Raw genomic sequence first — 23,184 nt, forward strand, 5'->3', positions numbered from 1 at the left:
TTACTATTATTTTTACTACTACTACTATTATTATTATTATTATTATTATTATTATTATTATTATTATTATTATTATTATTATTATTATTATTATTGTCATCTGTGTTGTTGTTGTTGATGACGGTGATGATCTTTGTTATTCATGGTTCCTGTAGAATATATGTATATATGAAATCCTCTTCTCCAACCCGTAGGCAAACCATTCCCACCCAAGTCCATCCACCGTAACAATGTCACATCCAGCACTATCAGCATATCGTGGAGGCCCGGGTTCAATGGTGGCCTGCCCCAGTCTTTCAGGGTACGGTACAAACCCACCGATGCCAGGGGTTATGTCTATGTGGACGTACGGCCATACGGTGCTACCACCTATAAAATCACAGGTAAGAAATTAACTTTTGTTTGTTTTTTTCACTCACTCAACTCTAACACCGACTATATCCGTCGTTAAAACTGGGGTTACTTTTACCCCATGCGTATTTATTACATTTTTCTGAGAAAAATTATAGGCGTATGTAGTATCAAAGCTAATGTTTTTCGTTTTTACATGTTAATGATAGTTGAATAAAACTATCTATGTACATGCTCATTTTTAATACCTTTTTTTCCAATTTTGAAAAGTTGCAAAAATCTCTAGGATTGAGTGAGTTGAGGGTTTTACAGTGCTTGCAATACATTAAGGTCATATCAGCGGGGGGTGGGGAGATAACTAAGGTTTGACTCCTTTTGTTGGATTTTGATGTGTATTATTAATTGAGTTGTGGCCTTTTGGTATAAAATTTTAAAAAAATAATTTTATCACTTCTTATAATTTGTACTACTCGTTTTCAACAGGTCTTGAGTTGGGTACTCAGTACGAAATCACCGTTCTGGCATTCAATGAGAAGGGAGAGAGTCTGTACACGGCCAAGGGAATTGTGGTCTCAACATCCGGTAAGGACTCTATTCGCAGGAATATGCTTCAACAGTCGTGGCGTCACTTCCCTCGTAAAATGACGCATAGTATCTTAGCAACTGGTTCTAAACTATCGGGGGAAAATGGCGGATGCCATTATGAAATACTTCTCCGACGAGCATAAAAGTGTATCAAGAGGAGAAAAACATTATAAATCTGATCATGTTTTGACTTTTATACAGTCTGATCACATGACATGTGAAAAAGTTCTAGTCAGCACGAAGAATAAAAAATACCAATTTTCTTTGTTTAGAACCAAGCTGCTCGTTGCTAGGCGGACGTGACATCAGACTATTGAATCCTATTGGAACTTAGCGACTCGATCGTTTTCTTTGTGAAAATATTACTATGTAAATTGGATTCTATAAGATTAATTGATTCATTCTTGTGATTCACACATTTGTAAATTCTATTTCCGTATGGATGAATGCGGTTTCTTTATTTACTTTTAGACCACCATCATCATCATCATTATCATCATCATCATCACCACCACCACGATCTTCTTCATTATATCATATTTTATCCTCCACTTCCTTCCAGACACTGTTACCACCACCATCATCATCATCATCATAATCATCATCATCATCATCATCATCACCACCACCACGATCTTCTTCATTATATCATATTTTATCCTCCACTTCCTTCCAGACACTGTTACCACCACCATCATCATCATCATCATAATCATCATCATCATCATCACCACGATCTTCTTCATTATATCATATTTTATCCTCCACTTCCTTCCAGACACTGTTACCACCACCATCATCATCATCATCATCATCGTCATCATCATCACCACCATCATCATCACCATCATCATCATCATCACCACCACCACGATCTTCTTCATTATTATATCATATTTTTTCCTCCACTTCCTTCCAGACACAGTGACCCCAGCCGATGTCAACACGTCGGAGTTCCAGGAATCGGACGAGCTGCCAGTCATTATCATCCTGGTGGTGTGCATTGTGGGTGTCTTCATCCTCACCCTCAATATTGGACTCATCCTCTTCTTCATCAGGAGAAGGAAGAAGAGGCTGGAGAGTACGTACCAAGTACATTAAAAAAATAAATATGACCCCTCGTCTCAAAACGGTATTATGTCGGGATGGACCAGATGCTAAATAGTCAAATTATAATAACAGTGGTCAAAAATATGTTTCGTTGGTATTCACCACAGTAAAATATGATATTCCTTCTCCTCTATAAAGCATTTAAACTCAACTTAAGTCTGATATTTCTGGCTACAAATTCCATTTTCAGCATCTTAATCATCCCGACTTAATATCGTTTTGAGACGAGGGGTCACAAATGTTAAATTTGACTCACTCAACCCTAACCCCGACTATAGATAGTATGCGCTTGTCTAAGAAGCTCACAACATTGCCATCCGGAAGTATAACGGACCAACACACAAAACTGTGTGTATCCATGAACGTTAATAGTCAGGTTAATACAGTTCAGTGAGCATTACTCATAAACGCGGATGGCAAAAAACAATAACAAAGACCTGAGTGACGTCATCTTCGAACTATCTATATCCGTAGTTTACCCGAGTCACCTATTTATTACATTTTTCTGAGACAAATTATAGGCGTAGAATCAAAGCTGATGTTTTTAGTTTTTACATGTTAATGATAGTTGAACAAAACTATCCAGGCACATGCTCATTTTTATACATTTTTCACCAATTTTGAAAAGTAGAAAAAATATCTAGGATTGAGTGAGTTAAATTGAGCTTTTATATTGCGCAATATTATCCACTAAATGTGCTCAAAGCGCTTTTTCAAGGGGTCTCCTTGGCCAACAGCAACGTTTAACTCACTCAATCCTAGAGATTTTTTGCTACTTTTCAAAATTGGAAAAAATGTATTAAAAATGAGCATGTACATAGATATTTTTATTCAACTACCATTAACATGTAAAAACTAAAAACATTAGCTTTGATTCTACGCCTATAATTTGTCTCATAAAAATGTAATAAATAGGCATAGGGTAAAAGTAACCCGGGTAAACTACATACGGATATTGTCGGTGTAAGGGTATGAAATTTGAGAAAAGTTGCTGGATACCTTTCCCATACATCTGACCACAACTTCATGAAAAATCACCCGATTTACTTCAAATGAAGATTAAAATGTTCTTAGGATTACTTGGTTTTGACCTGGCCCTGGCTGGAGTCCTTGGCTGTGAGGGTTACAGTCAAATGCATAGTTATTGTTTTGGGAGATGATATTTTTTTCCTTGTAGATCATCTCTCTGTTATGTATTATTATATTTGTTATTTCGAATGTATAATGTAATCAATTGAGTGTATTCCTCTTTGTTGGGTATTGTGCTTGTGTCCGGATGAGACTTATAGGTGATCTCAAACTAAGTACATTGGTGGTATGCTCTTGGAATCTACATCTGATCCCTATCTGTTCCCAGTTCCCCTTTGTCTTTTTCTTGGGTGTTTTAATTGTACATGTAGAATTTGACCATCCCATTTTCTTCCTTTTTACTGGCGCTGATATGATGTGTTGCAAGCGCTGTAAAACCTTTAAAAACAAAAACAAATATCACTTTAATAAGATTTCAACAAATTTAGAGTCGAGTTGGTTGAGATGATAAAGCTTTGCAATTTCACCCAGGAAACACGAGTTCAAGCCCCATCACAGAATCTCTTTATTTCCAGGAACTTATCCCCCTATTTCACACTTATTAGGGTGCAAGAGTGCCGGCTACAGCCGGCCTGCCGGCCAATTGGTTTACCGAAAAATATGTCGCCGGCTTTTTGCGATTTGGATTTGATTGATTTTTTTTGTTTTTTTTTGTTTAGGTCCCAACAATTGGGTCGGGTACGTCCATATGATTAAGCGAAACTTTTGAATCATGATGCTACGGTGACCCGGAAGTGATAGTTATATTATTAAATTTGAACCGTGAATCTTGCAGGCTTTTTCAGATTATATGTCTGGTCATAAGTAGACTTGCAGGCTTTTTGAGGTCCAGTTGCTTGCACCCATGGTTTCACTCAACTGATGCATGCATGCGTTCTACCAAACTGAAAAGTCGTGCATTAAAAATTTGGGCCAGAAAACTTTACCTTCAAATATCAATCGATTAAATTAACCCTGATCTTGGCAGATTAACATCTCTGAAACCTGGGACTTCTGAACTATTTATATATTTATTCATAATTAAGTCGTTCATTTGTTCATTCATTCATTTATATCTTTATGCATTTATTCATACATTTATTTATTCATTCAATTATTCATTCATTCATCATCCATCCTTCCATTCATTTATTCATACATTTATTTATTCATTCATTCATTCATCCCATTCATAAATAATATATTTTCTATATTCAATTCAGACGGTACCAGTGACACGACGAGCCACACCAACACATTTGAATTGTACGGCAACTCCCACAAGGGGGACAACTCTATCTATCCTCCCCCATCAGACGACACGCGGAGTTACGGGACTTATGACTATGACAAGAGCTATGACGATTTCTCAGATGACTACATACAGAATGCTGATGTAAGTTTACACTTTCTCTGCGATTGGCACATTGACATAGTTTTCCTTCAGAGCTACTTGGCCCATGGAGCATGGCCTTCGTAAAGTTATGGCCTGATACTGACCAAACAATGACGTCAAAATGCCAGTCTTTGGCCACAAAAGAAAACATATCGCGAGTTGTATTCAATAGTTCAACCAATGAAATAACTTGTTTCCATGAGCTCTACTAACGACAACTCACTAGACGGTGCAAAACCCAAATAATGACGTCAAACTGCCAGTCATTTTGGATTTCAGTATCAGGCTATAACATAACGATGGCTACGGTTCTAGTATCAGGCTATAACTTAACGATGGCAACGCATGGAGCCGGAGGTTATCCCGGTTTCTATAGCGTGAAACAGAAAATAGCAATTGCTTGCTATCCTTTGGATAAAACGCTAGTCTATCACAAAAGTACTTTCAGTCAAATCTAACAAGACTCCTCTTTCCATTTACTGCTATGGGTGGACAGTGGGGGGGGGGGGGGGGGGGGGGGGGGGTGTCTGAAAAAAATATCTCCACTTCACCGGGGATCGATCTTGGTCTCTTTGCGTGTAAAGCGAGTGCTCTACCAACTGAGCTATCTGGACCCCCCCCCCCCCCCCCCCAGCCACAGTGATATAAAAGATGATCAAATCAACACCCCTGTTCAAGAGTGATGTCGTTTTTTTGTTAATATCACTGTACTCTTTATAATAATAATAATAATAATAATAATAATAATAATAATAATAATAATAATAATAATAATAACAATCACATTTGTTTAGCACTTTTTGCCGAAACCTCAAAGCACTTTACAAAGTCAGTCGCACAACAACACATATAATATCATAATACAATATATACAATAGAAAATAACATTTCTAGACGATTGAAGACATTCTTATTCCGACAGGCTTTCTTTTGATTATATGTATAATTAGCACATATAATAATTAGCGTTGTTCGTGTACTGTGTTAGGGCTTAATGATTTAGTTAATCTATGTTATGCGCCCAGAGCCCTCCTGATGAAGGGATGTTTGGCGCACTATAAATCTATACCATTATTATTATTATTATTATTATTATTATTATTATTATTATTAGACAAAAAGAAAAGCCATCAATTTCTTCAAAGTCAATGTTTAGAGAAAAGTCAGACATGTTTTGAGGCGTTTCCTAAAGATTGTAACATAGCAAGACAGTTTGATAAATAGTGGAATAGAATTCAAAATTCCCTAACTCTTGTTTTTTCTCATTTTGAAATATTGAGGATTATTTCCCCTGAAATTTATTTCTCATTCGGTCTGTTATTTTATCATATTTAAACTTCAAATTCACACAAATCTAAGGGACTGTTTGTGGCCAAATGATGCTTAAAATAAAATTTGCATTTCAATTTATCTCATGGATGATGGACAATCTCAAAAAGTAGAAAAATTTACTTAACTCACAGTTAACGAGATTTGGAAAACCAGCCTTCCTTCAATTCCAGACTGTGGGGCTGAATTTTGTGAAAGATCTGTCTTCAAATTCTTTTTGATTTTGTGTTTGGCGTCACTAGTATTAAATTTAAATAGGCATCTTTAGATCGTTTGTAAGATAATGTCTTTCATTTGAAAAGAAAAAGAAAAAAATATTTTAAAAGTCCTAAAATTAAAAGAAAATAAGAATATATCAAATGTTAGATTAAAAAAAAAAAAAGGAAAGATAAATTTACCTTAGATTAAAAAAAAAAAGAAAGACAAATTTACCTTTGATACTTTCTTTAAGAAATGTTGATAGAGCAATCGCGATAGGGTAATGGTAATGTGCACTCTGCAGACACTCGCCTCGAATTTTTTGTTGTTGTCATCATCATCATCATCATCATCACCATCCATATTATCAATCATAACAACCACCACTATATTATATATAGGCACTATGACCACCACAATCACCGACACATTCCCAACCAAACTTTTTCATCTTAATCTTAATTCAATTCACAATTTAAAAATAAATTAAAATACACATTAATCAATCACCAGTTAAAGAATTTTAATTTTTTTTTTTAGCCACAAATGCCTCGAATTTTTTGTTGTTGTCATCATCATCATCATCATCATCACCATCCATATTATCAATCATAACAACCACCACTATATTATATATAGGCACTATGACCACCACAATCACCGACACATTCCCAACCAAACTTTTTCATCTTAATCTTAATTCAATTCACAATTTAAAAATAAATTAAAATACACATTAATCAATCACCAGTTAAAGAATTTTAATTTTTTTTTTTAGCCACAAATCACCAATCTGCCCACTCACCCACCCACTGCTCTTGTCGAGAAACTCATTGTCTTTCAATTCTGTTTCCTTTTTTAAAAAAAAACATTTTTCTTTCTCTCTCTCTCTCTCTCTCTCCTGTAGCTATTTTTCTCTCATTTTCTTGTATAGTTTTATTCCTGCACATAATATATCCACATCACCTCACCTGGTCTACTACTAACCATTTTGTACCTTGTATTCAATATTTACAGACCTGCCTTCTATGTGAAAATTTAAAAGTTCGTCATTGCAAGGAGATAGAAATTGTAGTCGCTATCTATAACTTTAAACATCAATAAGTTACCTTCACAATGATAAAATGCGGCTATGTGGTCTTGTGGTATGACACCCGCTTTCGGATCGGAAGGTCCTGGGTTCGAGCATCGCTCGTTGCATAGTCGAGTCCTTGGAAAGGGCTCTTTTCTGACATTCTCTCACCGTACTCAGGTGTAAAATGAGTACCTGGCCGTTAACAGTGTTGTCTCTGTCCGAAAAAAAATTATAATATCGCCTTACAGGCGTCATGTCTTGTCCCAAATGTTAAATGTTGCTGTTGGGCAGCGATCACTTGTAAAGCGCTTTGAGCACGTTGGGTGGATATTGCGCTATATAAATGCTAAATTGAAAAAAAGATATTTTAAAATAACACTTTAAAAATCCTTCAAATTACATACTACCTAGTCTGGCATCAACGTTCATTTTCAGTCAGTTTTAACTCACTCAATCCTAGAGATTTTTGCTACTTTTCAACATTGGAAATAAATGTATTAAAAATGAGCATGTACATAGATATTTTTATTCAACTATCATTAACATGTAAAAATGAAAAACTTTAGCTTTGATACTACGCCTATAATTTGTCTCAGAAAAATGTACTAAATAGGCGTGGGGTAAAAGTAACCTCGGGTATACTACGGATATAGTCGGTGCTAGGGTTGAGTGAGTTAATAAGACTAAGAGCTGCTTAGAAAGATCTGAAATTGGAGCCAAAATGTCGTAATTCTATTTTAAAATTTTGGTAGCAATAGTTGGCAGGTTTTTGTAGTTTTTGTGTCACATCTGGCGGCAATTTGTAACCCATCTTCTCTGCCTGGTGTCATATCGGAATGGATGACACGCGGGAAATTAATTTAGTGTAATAACATCACGATGAGGATCAGACACAAGAAAAAAGTTTTTTTGGTTAAAGACACGTGTTTTAAAAAATTTTGGCCAGAAAACTCGTCCTTCAAATATCGATCGATCCATTTAAATAACCTTCATTTTGGTTAAAAAAAAAACAAAAAAAAAAACCTCTCAATGAGACTTTTTAGGGCACCTTAAAATACATAGATTTTCTTTTTTTTTTTCTTTTTTTTTTTGTTGTTTTTTTTTAAACATGGAAAAAATTCACGTCGCTCATATTATTTTTAACAATAAATTCACCTTTTGTCATAGGTATGCTTCATCCTGACTTGATACTGTTTAGGGTGGATGGGTAACAAATAAGAGCCATTTAGAATCAAATTAATGACTTTTTTATCCGGTTCTGGTTTTCCTCTTTCTAATTCGTTGTAATTTCTAACACACAACCTACCCCCTACCTTACTAATTGTTACAACAGAAAAGTGTGGCCCCACTCGCCTTAAATGTGACCCATCGTCTCAAAACGGTATTATGTCGGAACGAACCAAATGCTTAAAAGCCGAATTAAATGTTAAACTTGTCAAAAATACAACTTGTTGGCATTAGCACCCTAAAATACGGTATCCATTCTCCTCAATAAAACATACAAACTCAACACAAGTCTGATATTTCTGGCTATAAATTCAATTTTCAACATCCTACCCATCCCGACTTAATACCGTTTTGAGGCGAAGGGTCACAAATGGTATTGTGTGGCACTGTGAGTCACTGGTACAGTTTCCCCGTCTTGTCACAAAGGTCAAGCAATGTTAAGCTTTGTCAAGGGCCGAATAGGCGACAGTGAATGTGGGAAATTATAGTCCTGACGTTGTGTCTGTCCTTGGGTAAGGCATTACCCCATCACTGTTATGTGTGAATGAGTACCTGTCTGTCTGTCTGTCGACACTTTTGATGGATATTGTGAGAGGGTCATCAGTACAAAAAGAATGTTTTTTTTTTTTTATGGCCTGCTGGGGGAATGTATGAAACTTTATGAGGGTGCATTGTGCATGGTGAATCGATGGAAATTTTTTGATGGTGCTAGAAGAACGATTAAATCCAGGAATACGACCACATGCATACATGCCGAATATTACGAATTTTTCGGAATTTTACGAATTTTAGACAAATTTCATGGCCAAATACTAAATTTTATGGAAAATTACGAATTTGTTATTCTTAGTAATACTTGATAATAATGATAATGATAATAATAATAATAATAATAATAATAATAATAATAATAATAATAATAATAATAATAATAATAATAATAATAATAATAATATATTAATAATAATAATGATGATAAGAAGAACTACTACTACTACTACTACTATTGCTACTACCATTATTACTACAATAATAATAATAATAATAATAATAATAATAATAATAATAATAATAATAATAATAATATATAATAATAATAATAATAATAATAATAATAATAATAATGATGATAAGAAGAAGAACTACTACTACTACTACTATTGCTACTACTACTACTATTACTACTACTATAATAATAATAATAATAATAATAATAATAATAATAATAATAATAATAATAATAATAATAATAATAATAATAATAATAGTAATAATAATGATGATAAGAAGAAGAACTACTACTACTACTACTATTGCTACTACTACTACTATTACTACTACTATAATAATAATAATAATAATAATAATAATAATAATAATAATAATAATAATAATAATAATAATAATAATAATAATAAAAATAATAATAATAATAATAATAATAATAATAATAATAATAATAATAATAATAATAATAATAATAATAATAATAATAATAATAATAATAATATTGTGGTTGTTCGTACACAATTTCAGAAATTACGAATTTCATTGTCAAATTACGAGAAATTGACATAAAAATTACTAAATTTGAAGTTTTCAATTTGGCATGTCTGCACATGCTAAAGGAAATGATTGATATATATATATATCTTATTGACTTTCTATTTGGAACTTTTGATGGTGCTAGAGAAACGATCGAATTCAGCAGTACGACCACATGCTAAAGGAAATGATTGATTTGAATTACGTCATTCCCACCAAGGTTCGGCTGGCCGAGGCAAAGTCAAAGGAATCTATGGTATCCAAAAACAAACAAACAAACAACAACAACAACAAAACAATTTCTTTTTTTGCTTTAATTGTTTCGTTTGGTTGAAATTTTGCGACTTATAAATTGCTTTCAGTCATCTTGACTTAAGAATTTTTTTCTGTTAACCTTTGTTTTTGTTTTCCCTTTTTTTTGTTTTGTTTAACAAATGAAAACATCTTCATCATTTTGTTGTTTTATTTAATGTTTTTGTTTAGGTATCTTATTGAAATGGAATAGAAATTATGGGCCTTTAATTTCATGATAGGTTAAAATATGTGGAATTACCTAATAATAATAATAATAATAATAATAATAATAATAATAATAATAATAATAATAATAATAATAATAATAATAATAATAATAATAATAATAATAATAATAATAATAATAATAATGATAATGATAATAATATATACTTTATTCATCCCAAAAAATAGAAATTCGTTTACAGACGTGGCATGCATAAAAATGTATAAACACAAAGTTGAGAAGCTATGGCGACAATATATATATATATATATATATATATATATATATATATATATATATATATATATATATATATATATATATATATATATATATATATATATATATATATTCTGCTTTTAAGCATTTTGGTTCGATCCGACATAAAACCGTTTTGAGAAGATAAGATACATTCCATTTCTACACACAGGGGTCAATGGACATATTATAAGGGAGATAACAAGATACCATCAATGTCTACAAGAGTTATCTCACATGTCACAGTTTTAAAAAAAATGAATATTAAAAAAGTAAAATTAAAGACAATGTTCTATTCACCCCTTTTTGAAAATTCAATTAAATGCCGACTCTGGAAAAACATGTATTTTAAAAGTTTGTCCAGAAAACTGATCCTTCAATTATCGATTGATTTTATATGACCGTCATCTTGGCAAACACTCTCAAACCTGGGACTTTGCAACGTACTTGAATAAAGTCCCAGGTTTTGAGAGTTGTTTTTGCCAAGGTGAGGGTAATTTAAATCGATCGATATTTGAAGGACGAGTTGTCTGGCCAAACGTTTAAATGTGACCCCTCGTCTCAAAACGGTATAATGTCGGGATGAACCAGATACAAAAAAGCCGAATTAAATCTAAACTGGTCTAAAATTTGAACTATTGCTATTTACCATTCTAAGATACGACGTCCATTCTATTCAATAAAATATACAAACTCATTGCAAGGCTGATATTTCCAACCATAAACTCCATTTTCAGCATCTTAATCATTCCGACTTAATGCCGTTTTGAGGCGAAGGGTCACAAATAAGGTTAATGTTTTTCCGGAGTACAACGACGGGTAACTTGGTTAATGAGTAGATTGTATTTTTGTGTCAACGTCATCACTAACATCTGGGTGGGGTTCCTGACCTCCCATAGTGGGCAGGGAGGTCACTTACTGTGTCTTCTATCCCCCTATAGATAGTTCGAAGATGACGTCACTCAGGTCTTTGTTATTGTTTTTTGCCATCCGCGTTTATGAGTAATGCTCAATGAACTGTGTTAACCCGACTATAAACGTTCATGGATACAGACAGTTTTGTGTGTTGGTCCGTTATACTTCCGGGTGACAATGTTATGAGCTTCTTTGCCAAGCGCATACTATCTATATTATCTGTTTTCCAACTTGCTTTCTGTCTTTGTCTTGGAGTGAGATTACTTGGTTTTGTCCTGGTCGGATACCCTGGCTGAGAGGGAAACAGTCAAATGTATAGTTATTGTTTTAGGAGATGATATTTTTTTCCTTGTAAATAATCTCTCTGTTATGTACTGTTATTTTGTTTTATTCTTAACATAAGATTTGTAAACATTTGAGTGCATTCCTCTTAGTGGGGACTTGTTCTGACGTCTGGATAAAGACTTATAGGTGATTTCAAACTAAGTACACTAACAGTGTGCTCTTGGAATCTACGTCTGTTCCCTATTTGAACCTTTTCCCCTCGTCTTACTTTTTCCTCTTCAAGTCCTTTTAATTGTACATCTTAATTTTTTTTTTTACTATCCAATTTTCTTCCTTTTTACTGGCGCTGATATGACCTAAATTTGTTGCAAGCGCCGTAAAACCCTTAAAAACAAAACATACATCACTAACAAATGTGACCCTTCGCCTCAAAACGGTATTAGGTCGGGATGGTGAAGATGTTGAAAATTGAATTTATAGCCAGAAATATCAGACTTGTGTTGAGTTTGTTTTATTGAGGAGAATGGATACCATATTTTAGGGTGCTAATGCCAACAATTTATATTTTTGACCAGTGTAACATTTTATACGGCTTTTAAGCAGCTGCTTCGTTCCGACATAATACCGTTTTGAGACGATGGGTCACAAATAATAATAATGATAATAATTATGTTATTCTACCTTGTATTTTTGTGTCTATGTCATCACTAACAACTACTAATAATAATGATATTAAAATGTTTTTTCTACCTGGTGTTGTGGATTCCTCCTTTCTTAAGTTTCCCTTTTATTTTCTCACCCCTCGCCCTCCCTCCCCTTCCTCCCTTCACCTCCTTTCCTCTTTTTTATTTCTTTCTCCGAATCCTCTTTATTTATATATCTACCCTCATTCCTCCGTCTTCTTCACCGACAATCTTGGTCTTTATTCTCCTCGATTTGTACTTTTAAAATGTTATTTATTTAATATTTATTTTTATTTAACCATTTTTTGTTTTTTTCTGTTTTTCAATCAATATATGTTCCAATTTCTTTGGGGTTTTTTTTGTTTGTTTTTTTTGCTCTCCCTCTTTTTTGTATCTCTCTGTCTCTCTCTCTCTCTCTCTCTCTCTCTCTCTCTCTCTCTCTCTCCCTCTCTCTCCCTCTCTCTCCCTCTCCCTCCTCCTTTTCCTCCACCTCCTCCCTACAGAAGGAGTGTGAAACACACGTTTTCCTCCCTCGTCTCCAGAAGGACTACGACAGAAACAACCGACCGTACTCGCCACCCCATAAGATACTGGAATCGCCCAGGATGGGTGGCCGAAAGCAGACGTACATCGACGACAATTTGTCGATTGGAAGGAATTCGCCTTGGAATGATGGTCAGTCAGGTAGTCGTCCTTCAGAGGGCCCATTTGTGTTTTCAATTCTAGCCAAATTTATCTGGGAAAACTATCGTATGTATGGATGGCTCATGGGTCCGGAGTTTATATTCCAGTCTCTATAGCTAAAAAAAACGGGACAATAGCAATTGCTGCTGGCTACCCTTTGGATAGGATACTAGTCTATTTCAAAGTACTTTCCACCAGATCTAAACAGATCCAGACATAAAAATAATATCTCAACTTCAATCAGAAGTGAAATCAGTCCCCCTTGCGTGTGAAACGTGTGCTCTATCATCTGAGCTATCCGGATCCCAAATGTGAGCAAAGTGTTGTCTCAAAAGACTGAAATTTGCTTTGTCCGCAACTGGACTCAACCGCGGAATCAACAGGTCAGAAACAGAGTAGTCTCCCATGGTATCACGTGACAGTACAATTATGCAATAAGATGCCATTCTCAAACTCTTGCTTTTTGTAATGGGAGCGATCTATATTCATGTTTTCGTCCAACCGAGTCATGAATCACGTGATTTGTTGCTGTCAAACGATTGGACATTTCTGAACAAATGTAAACACCCTGCTGCTTTGTTTATGAAAGTTGTAAACATACCCATGTGTCAAGCTGAACACAATGCCCAATCGTGATGTTAGAGATTTCAAAAGCTGTGAACACTTTTCACCATGTAGGTCATTTTGAGCACATTTTGCAGTGTGACCAATGACCGCGAGCACATGGAAAGTTAATATAGATCGTGCCCATTACGGATGCGTTCCAAACCGCTGCACAAAACCTGCGAGTGGGTGTTGCTATTAAAGTTTTAGTTTACCGTATGAAATATTTTATTCTACCCGCCATAAATTGATGCTCATTTCGTCATCTTTGAATAAAAGTACATGTTTAAAAAACGTTTAAAATGTTTAATTATGATATTTCTTATTTAAGAATATATTTTTTAAAGTCAAATTTAACACTTGATAATCTGATCTCATAATAAAATATAAGTGTGAATTTGATATCATTATTACATTCTACTATTTATGGATAGGAGTAGAATAATAATGATGTTTTTGATATGCCTAATATCAGGCGTTTGTGACATGTGTTTATTTTAAACTCTCTTCCTCTCCTTTTTCTTCTAGTTTCCAGTTACAAAGTAGTCCCTCCCCCTCGGTATGGATCGGTCAATGGAGACATATACGACTACAAAAGCAATAAACATGTGGTATGTATAGATGGTCAGTTCAATTCTAACCAGTTTTAGTTTGGAAAACAATATCGTGTGTATGGATGATGACCCATTGGTGTTTTCACTACGCTTCAACAGTCGTAACTTCATTTCCCTCGTAATGACGCATGGTAACTTAGTAACACTGGCTCTAAACTATCGGAACAATGGCGGACGCCGTATGAAATATTTCTCCGGCGAGCTTCAAGAGGAAAAAAAAACCCCATCAATTTGATCATGTTTTGACTTTTACACATTCTGATCAAAAGACATATGAAAAGGGAATGAAAAGTTCTCGCCAGCATGAAGAATAAAAAGTAATGCTTTTCTTTGTTTAGAACCAAGATGGCCGCCGTTGCCTGGCGGCGTGACATCAGATTACTGAATCCAATTCTAACCAGTTTTAGTTTGGAAAACAATATCGTGTGTATGGATGATGACCCATTGGTGTTTTCAATTCTAGCCAAATTTATCTGGGAAAACAATATCGTGTGTATGGATGACCCATTGGTGTTTTCAATTCTAGCCGAAAATTGAAAAGATTGTTTACCTATTTAAAGCTATTTCTGTCCACTTTCCATCTTCAGGGGATGAACGAGCTCTCCGACCGTCCACCCAGCCGTCCTTCAAGTCGTACTGGTAAGACACCCCCTCCACTCCCTCCTCTTCGATCCTCCTCCTCCTCTACATCCCCGTCAGATACCACCATCACCACCAACATCAAAGACCACCACTACCACCACCTTAATCATCATCATCAAAATCATCATCATCACCACCAGCACCATATCAGCAACAGCAACAACACCACCACCTCCTCTTTCTTCACCACCACCCCTTGTTCTTCATCGTCTGCAGAGCAAAAACTTCCCCCACCACCCATCCCCTCTCGGAACTACAACCCGCAGGAGGTGTCGTGCTACGACGACTCCGATAGCCTTCCACCTCCACCTCCTCGCTATGTGCCAATACCAGGTATCAATCAATTCTTCCATCAGCAAGCCGCCGCATCCATCATCAGCATCAGTCCCATTGGCATTGGCAGTCACATTAACACTAGTCATAGTAACCTTTTTACACTGTTGAACCTCTCTGTATGTTTAATATTTAAACGTTAATTAAAAAGGAAAAATCATGACAAAAATTACGGTTAAAAAAATGCATGACAAAATATAATGTAAAAAAGAAAAAGAAAAAAAGAATTGTGACTTAATATAATTTTTTTAAAAATCAAGACCAAGATATAAATATAAGGTTTAAAAAAATATCATGATAAAATATTAGCAAATAATGGCAAAATATATGGTTTAAAAAAATCATGGCAAAAGTTAAGGTTAAACAAAATTCATGACATAATATAAGATTGAAAAAAAAATCATGACAAAATATTAGAATTTTTTTTTTTAATAAGGTTAATATAAAGCTAATAAAAATCACGATAAAAGATAAAGTTTGGAAAATCTCATGACAAAATAAAAGAATGATATAAGTAGAAAATAAAATATGTATAATTTGGCCTCGTTAAGATGGAATGTAAAAATTTTTTTTAAAAATTAAAAAACTGAGCTTTATATAGCGCAATATCCACTTAATGTGCTCAATGTGCTTTACAAGGGGTCCCTGGCCAACAGCAACATTTAACATGAAGGACGGGACATGACGCCTGTTAGGCAATATTACAATTTTTCAGACAAAGACAATGCTGTTAACGGCCAGGTACTTATTTTACACATGAGTACAGTGAGAGAATGTGAGTAAAGAGCCTTTTCCAAGGACTCAACTATGCGCCGAGCACGAGGCTCGAACCCAGGACCTTCCGATATGAAAGCGAGTGTCATACGACTAGACCACATAGCCCCACCATTTACATCCATCCACTTCATTTTAGCACAATATGGAATGACTTGCCTCTGGTCTTATCAAATAACATTGTCTCCATCAAGCCAAAGAAAACAAAAACCAAAAAAAAAACCTAGAAATTTTTTGGAAATTTGTGACCCATTGTCTCGAAACAGTATTATGTCGGAACGAACCAAATGCTTAAAAGCCGAATTAAATGTTAAAACTGGTCAAAAATATAAATTGTTGGCATTAGCACCTTTTGATATGGTATCCATTCTCCTCAATAAAACATTCAAACTCAACACAAATTTGATATTTCTGGCTATAAATTCAATTTTCAACAGTTTAACCATCCCGACTTAATACCGTTTTGAGGCGAATGGTCACATTTGCATTGGTTCATGGAAAGTCTCCACATGTACATTCTGCATCGGGTAAAATAGAAATTATCCAAGTAAGAAATCAAGGAGCAGGCACTGGTGTAGGATAAAGAACTGAACAAGTGTGTATGTGTGTGTGTGTGTATGTGTGTGTTTGTGTGTGTGTGTGTGTGTGTGTGTGTGTAAAAGGTGCCACACAAAGCAAGAAAGAAAAATTCAAGAAAAAAAAAAACATCCCAAAAAAATCAGTTGACCTCTCCTGGAGATCGAACCTAAGATCTTCTGATTACTGGTCAGACGTGCTACCATTACACCACAGAGGCTCCCCGATTATCTGATTTTTTAATTTTTTTTTGATGTTTTTAAAATTTTTCTTGTATTTTTCTTTCTTGCTTTTTCGGCTGGCACCTTTCATACACACTTGTTCAGTTCTTTATTTTAAAATAGAAATTGATTGATTATTTTTTAAAAAACCGATAGTTAAAAGGTTTTGATGAATACATCGCTGTTACTGATCTAGAGACAAATTTGACCAAATAAAAAAAAGTGGGTTGGGTTTGGGAGGGGGGGGGGGGGGGGGGGGGGGGGGGGGGGGGAGATTTCTTTTAATGTTGACTTTTCCATAATTTAAAGAGGTTCAACAATGTAGCCGTCGTAAGTAAATGTTCTGTTGGTGTTTTTTTTTTTGAGATTTTTGACATCTCGAAATGCTAACAACCCACCGACAACTACCAAAGCATGACAACATTTTTTGTTTAAAAAAATAGAGAGAAAAGAATAGAAAGAAACTTCTGCCAACTGCCATGTGTGGTGTGTCGTCTGCGCTGCATTCACATAATTTGGTGTCGCCTGGCCATCCCGTGATTAAAAAATTTTTGTGTTAGTTTTTTGTTGTTTGAGTTTTTCTTTTACTTTGCTTGATAGGAATTAACTTGAAATGATTGGTTGATGGAAATAGGTCACACTAATGCAACTCCCCTCACTAAACTCTCTCTCTCTCTCTCTCTCTCTCTCTCTCTCTCTCTCTCTCTCTCTCTCTCTCTCTCTCTCTCTCTCTCTCTCTCTCTCTCTCTCCTGCTTCTTCTCCTCCTTTTTCTTCTTCTTCTATTTTATTTTATTTATTTGTTGTTTTTTTGGTGGGTTTTTTTTTTAGATGAAAGTAAGTAAAGAAAACCGATGAAAAATAGATCTAAACCAGAGATGTTGCACGTGTTACAGTTGTTATGGAAATGGCTAACACTAACATCGTTTTATGGTCTTGTTCATTCTCGTTTATTATTATTATTATTATTATTATTATTATTATTATTATTATTATTATTATTATTGTTATTATTATTATTGTTATTATTATTATTATTATTATTGTTATTGTTATTATTATTATTACTATTATATTATTATTATTATTATTATTATTATTATTATTATTATTATGTTATTATTATTATTGTTATTGTTATTATTATTATTACTATATTATTATTATTATTACTATTATTATTATATTATTATTATTTTTATTTTATTATTATTATTATAGTATAATAATAATATTATTATTATTATTTATTATTTATTATTATTTTATTATTTATTATTATTATTATTATGTTATTATTATATATTATATTATTGTTATTATTATTATTATTATTGTTATATTATTATTATTATTATTATTATTATATTATTATATTTATTATTATTATTATTATGTTATTACTTATTACTATTATTATTTATTATTTTATTATTTTATTACTATATTATTCTATTATTACTATTACTATTATTAATTATTATTGTTATTATTATTATTATTATATTACTATTATACTATATTATATTTTTTATCTATTATATATTCCTCATTAATTTGATGTAAAATGGTATTTTGTATCCATTTCTTTGAGAATTAGGTGTTTTTTTTACTGCTATTCGTTTTGAGTTCCAGCTTATATATATTCTACATTATGATCCGCTAAAAATTGAGTTTTAAAATGTTTGCAAGTGTTTTTAGTTAATAAAACCCAAATCCGAAATTAAAAAAGAATAAAAACAAGTACAACCCCCCCTCCCCCCACCCAATCTATCCACCCCCCTATTAAAAAAAAAATCCTCAAACAATTTCATCACAGATCACCATCATTAACCTTTTCTGTTCCCCCCCCCCCCCCCCCCCCCCCCCCCCACCCCCCACTTTCCAATTTTTCTCTCTCTCTTTTTCTTTCTTTTCTATTTTTTTTCTCTTGTAAAGTACTTTCGCTGATGTTTGTTTTTTTTTTTCTTTCTTTCTTTCTTTTTTTAAAATTTATTTTCTTTAAACACAATATTCATAGGTGTTCACACATGATCGTATTTATTGTTCCGCCATTTATTCTATTCCATCTTTTTACAAATCACAGCTTTTTTCTTTTGGTTTAAAAAAAAAAGATAATGGATTTTCATGCCAAATGCCTTGTCTTGACTCACTCATTGGCCCGAATGAAAAATGCAAATGGCGTTTTTATCACGTTGTGTCGTGGTGTTGGAATTATGGGTAGAATTAGAATGAGAGAAACTAATTTGCATGAGTTGGGTTGTTTTTGGCTAATTTGGTGTCATTAATTTATTCTTTGTGGGTTTGTGTTTTTGTTTTGATTTGTTTTTGTGTTTTTTTTTGGGTTTTTTTTATGTGTGGTTTTTTATTTTGGTATGTATAATATTTGGATGTTTTTTTTTGTTTTTTTCCAATTGGATTTTATGATCAATATTTTTTAAATTCTATTTTGTTTTCACTGTCACATACATTTTGAAATCCAAAGAAGAAGAAGGAGAAATAATGTCGACGTGCTTCGTTCATTTTGCTTCTGCATGTCTTTGTTTTGTTTTGTATTTAAAAAAAAAAAATTATTCTGTTTTTTTTTGTTTTTTTTTGTTTTTTTTTTTTGTTTTTTTTTTTTTAATGTTTTTTGGTTTCGTTTTTTTTTTTGGGGGGGGGGAAGGGGGGGGGGTTAAATTTTTTTTTTGTTGCTACAATTTCTGATTTATTTAGCTCTTCGTGTGCATGTGTGTGTTTTATGTGTGTTTGAGTTTGTTTTTGTTTTAAGTTGAGGTTCATGTCCTCATACAAACGAGTTAGTTGAATTGACATTGTGTTGTCGTGTAGTCTCTTCAAACTGATTATTTTGGCTCAGATGAATTTATTTTGGGTCCTAGTTTCACTCTGAAGAACAAACAAAACGTTAACGTCAACAATTTTAAAGTCAACTTCTGCTTAAAGTCAACTGCTGCTTAAAGTCAACGGCTGCTTAAAGTCAACTTCTACTTAAAGTCAACTTCTACTTAAAGTCAACTTCTACTTAAAGTCAACTTCTACTTAAAGTCAACTTCTACTTAAAGTCAACTTCTACTTAAAGTCAACTTCAGCTTAAAGTCAACTTCTGCTTAAAGTCAACTTCTGCTTAAAGTCAACTTCTACTTAAAGTCAACCTCTACTTAAAGTCAACTTCTACTTAAAGTCATTTTGTAGGTCCCCATTTTGGGTTCTTTATTCAGCTTTTGAGCTTTGTTTATATATAGCTCAGTATCCACTAAACGTGCTCAAAGCACTTTACAAGGGGTCACTGACCAACAGCAACACGTAACATAAAAGAACAAGACTTGACGCCTGTTAGGAGAGATTACAATTTTTTTTTTCGGACAGAGACAACGCTGTTAACGGTCAGGTACTCATTTTATACCTGAGTACAGTGAGAGAATGTGAGTAAAGAGCCTTTTCCAAGAACTCAATTAATTATGCGCCGTCATACTTCCGGATGGCAATGTTGTGAGCTTCTAATTCTAAGCCAAGTGCATATTATCTATAGATAGTTCGAAGATGACTCACTCAGGTCTTTGTTATTGTTTTTTGCCATCCGCGTTTATGAGTAATGCTCACTGAACTTTTAACACGACTATAAACGTTCATGGGTACACACAGTTTTGTGTGTTGGTCCGTTATACTTCCGGATGGCAATGTTATGAGCTTCTTAGCCAAGTGCATACTATCTATAGATAGAATGCGCTTGGCCAAGGAGTTCACAACATTGCCATCCGGAAGTATAACGGACCAACACACAAACTCTGTGTAATCATGAACTTTTATAGTCTGGTTTTTAGTGTAGTACTTTGTAAGGGTGTCGCTGAACGCCAACCCAGGGAAAACACAAGTGTGTGCATTTCACCTCAACAACCACCAAGCCCACAAAAAACTTAACATCAAGTGGAATGGCCAGACATTAGAGTACAACTACCACCCAGTGTACCTCGGAGTGACGCTTGATCGAACTCTGTCCTTCAGAGAACACGTGAGAAAGACCAAGGCAAAAGTGTCCACGCGTAATGCCCTCCTTGGAAAGCTGGCAAACATGAACTGGGGAACTGACCCTAAAACTCTAAGGACCACAGCATTGGCCCTCAGCTACTCAACTGCGGAGTACTGCTCAGCTGTATGGGCCCGATCATGCCATGCCTCCAAGCTAGACCCCGAGCTCAACAACGCCTGCCGGATCATAACGGGCCAGCTGAGAGCAACACCATTACCACTGGTCTACCGTGCAGCAGGAATAGCCCCACCACACATCCGGAGGGAAACTCATGCCCAAATACAAAAATACAAACAGGAAATGGACCAGAGACACCCCCTTCATGACCACAATTGCCCCAAAAGCAGGCTCAAATCAAGAAAAAGCTTCCTCACAGTAGAGAGCCTTCACCCAGACCACTCAGCATTCTTCCGCCTGGACAAATGGGTAGAATGGGACAAGACAGCAAACGATGCCCTCCAGCCCCCAACAGAAAAGCTCCCAGCAGGCACAGACCTCAAGAGAAAAGAATGGGTGGCGTTGAACAGAGCTAGAGCAAAGGTGGGAAACACCGCCACCAACCTCTTTAAATGGAAAATCTCACCGGGCACTGAATGCCCATGCGGTCACCCCAGACAGACCATGGACCACATCCTGTCCGAATGCTCGCTGGGACCTCACTGCACCAATGCTGACCTGAGGGAATGCAACCAGACTGCCCGAGACTGGCTGACTCACTGGCGCGACAAGATATGATGATGATAGTCTGGTTGATACAGTTTAGTGAGAACAACTCACAAACGCGGATGGCAAAAACAATAACAAAGGCCTGAGTGACGTCATCTGCATACTATCTATAGACGTCGTTTTCAGGGATTTTTGATTATTCCACGCATGCGCCATTTCTGATCAACAAACGTGTTAATAATTTCTATTTATTTCTCTCCCTTATTTGTCCACAGGGTCTTCCTCGGTGCTATCCCCCAACATCGTCGCCAATCCACACTACAACGGCCCGACCCCTCCCGCCCGTACACCCTCACCCAATGACACACTGCCCGCTGGGTCAGAGTTCAGAGGTCATCTCGTCTAACTTGATTCGATGTCTTACTTTTTTTTTTTAATTCATGAAGAGGACCTAGCAACATAAATATCCTTAGCTCATATTATAATGATCTTGTGCCACCATTAATAATAATAATAATAATAATAATAATAATAATAATAATAATAATAATAATAATAATAATTATTATTATTATTATTATTATTATTATTATTATTATTATTATTATTATTGTTATTATTATTTCAATATTAATATTTTAATATTAATATTATTATTGATATCATTATTATTAATATTATTATTATTATTATTAATATTTTTATTATTAATATTATCATTATTACTATGAAGATATTGCAACATCACCAAACTTTTTTTTGTATATGGTTGATTCAAACATCCATAGTCTTTGATGTACTCATAATGGTAATTCATTTGATGCACAAAATCAAACAACGTTTACTCGTTTACTGCAAATGATTATTTATCTTATTATGATATGACTTTTGTAAAAAGAAAAACTTCCATAGAATGTAAAACATTTAGCCATCTCCCCCCCCCCCCCCACCACACACTCACCCTCCCCTCTCCTTTCCCTAAATGTCCCATCGCCTCGCCCTGCATTCATCACAAGTTACTAACTAAACTTGGAAAGTGAGAGGAGCAGGCACTTATGTTGATAACAACAAGAGATGAAGTGAGTAGAAAAGTGCCAGAAGACAATAGAGAATAAAAATTTTCGCGGCGGTGATCCCTCCATCCATTCATCCATCCCTCCCTCCACCCTCACTCCATCCATCCATCCATCCACCCACCCATATCTCCATCCATCCATCCACCAATCCATCCATCCATCCCTCCCTCCCTCCCTCCCTCCATTCATCCATCCATCCACCCATCCATCCCAGATCTGTCCTCACCTGTCCTCCTTACTGTTGGCCGGTCACCTATTATAAGCTTTAATTCCAGCATTACACACATTAAAACCCGTAAGTTCCTGCAAATCAGTTTATTTATTTATTCTGTGGAAGTTGAACTGTCATGGAAGATGTTAGGAATATTTTTTAATATTAATTATAATTTATGAAATGGCAATCTATGGGCGGGGGGGGGGGGGGG

General features: G+C 34.6%; 1 protein-coding gene across 3 annotated transcripts in view; it reads left to right on the top strand.

Annotated features, from left to right (window-relative positions):
- LOC144960102 (nephrin-like) overlaps positions 1-22,237 on the top strand; it is a 132,475-nt gene extending 110,238 nt beyond the window's left edge. The window contains exons 20-28 of one of the 3 annotated variants that reach the window (XM_078893058.1): positions 195-383; positions 835-933; positions 1,856-2,017; positions 4,338-4,510; positions 13,049-13,229; positions 14,361-14,443; positions 15,034-15,085; positions 15,305-15,421; positions 21,959-22,176. In XM_078893058.1, the coding sequence (XP_078749184.1) occupies positions 195-383; positions 835-933; positions 1,856-2,017; positions 4,338-4,510; positions 13,049-13,229; positions 14,361-14,443; positions 15,034-15,085; positions 15,305-15,421; positions 21,959-22,089 (1,187 nt within the window). In that variant the 3' untranslated portion in view covers positions 22,090-22,176. Of the gene's footprint in view, positions 1-194; positions 384-834; positions 934-1,855; positions 2,018-4,337; positions 4,511-13,048; positions 13,230-14,360; positions 14,444-15,033; positions 15,925-21,958 lie in introns of those variants that run through there. The other 2 variants (XM_078893059.1, XM_078893060.1) reach the window with 2 other exon arrangements.
- The last annotated feature ends 947 nt before the right edge of the window (positions 22,238-23,184 follow it).

The sequence above is a fragment of the Berghia stephanieae genome, chromosome 14 (assembly GCF_034508935.2).
Source record: "Berghia stephanieae isolate SIO BIC M18660-M18661 chromosome 14, UCSD_Bste_1.3, whole genome shotgun sequence".
NCBI classification, from domain to species: Eukaryota; Metazoa; Mollusca; class Gastropoda; order Nudibranchia; family Aeolidiidae; genus Berghia; species Berghia stephanieae.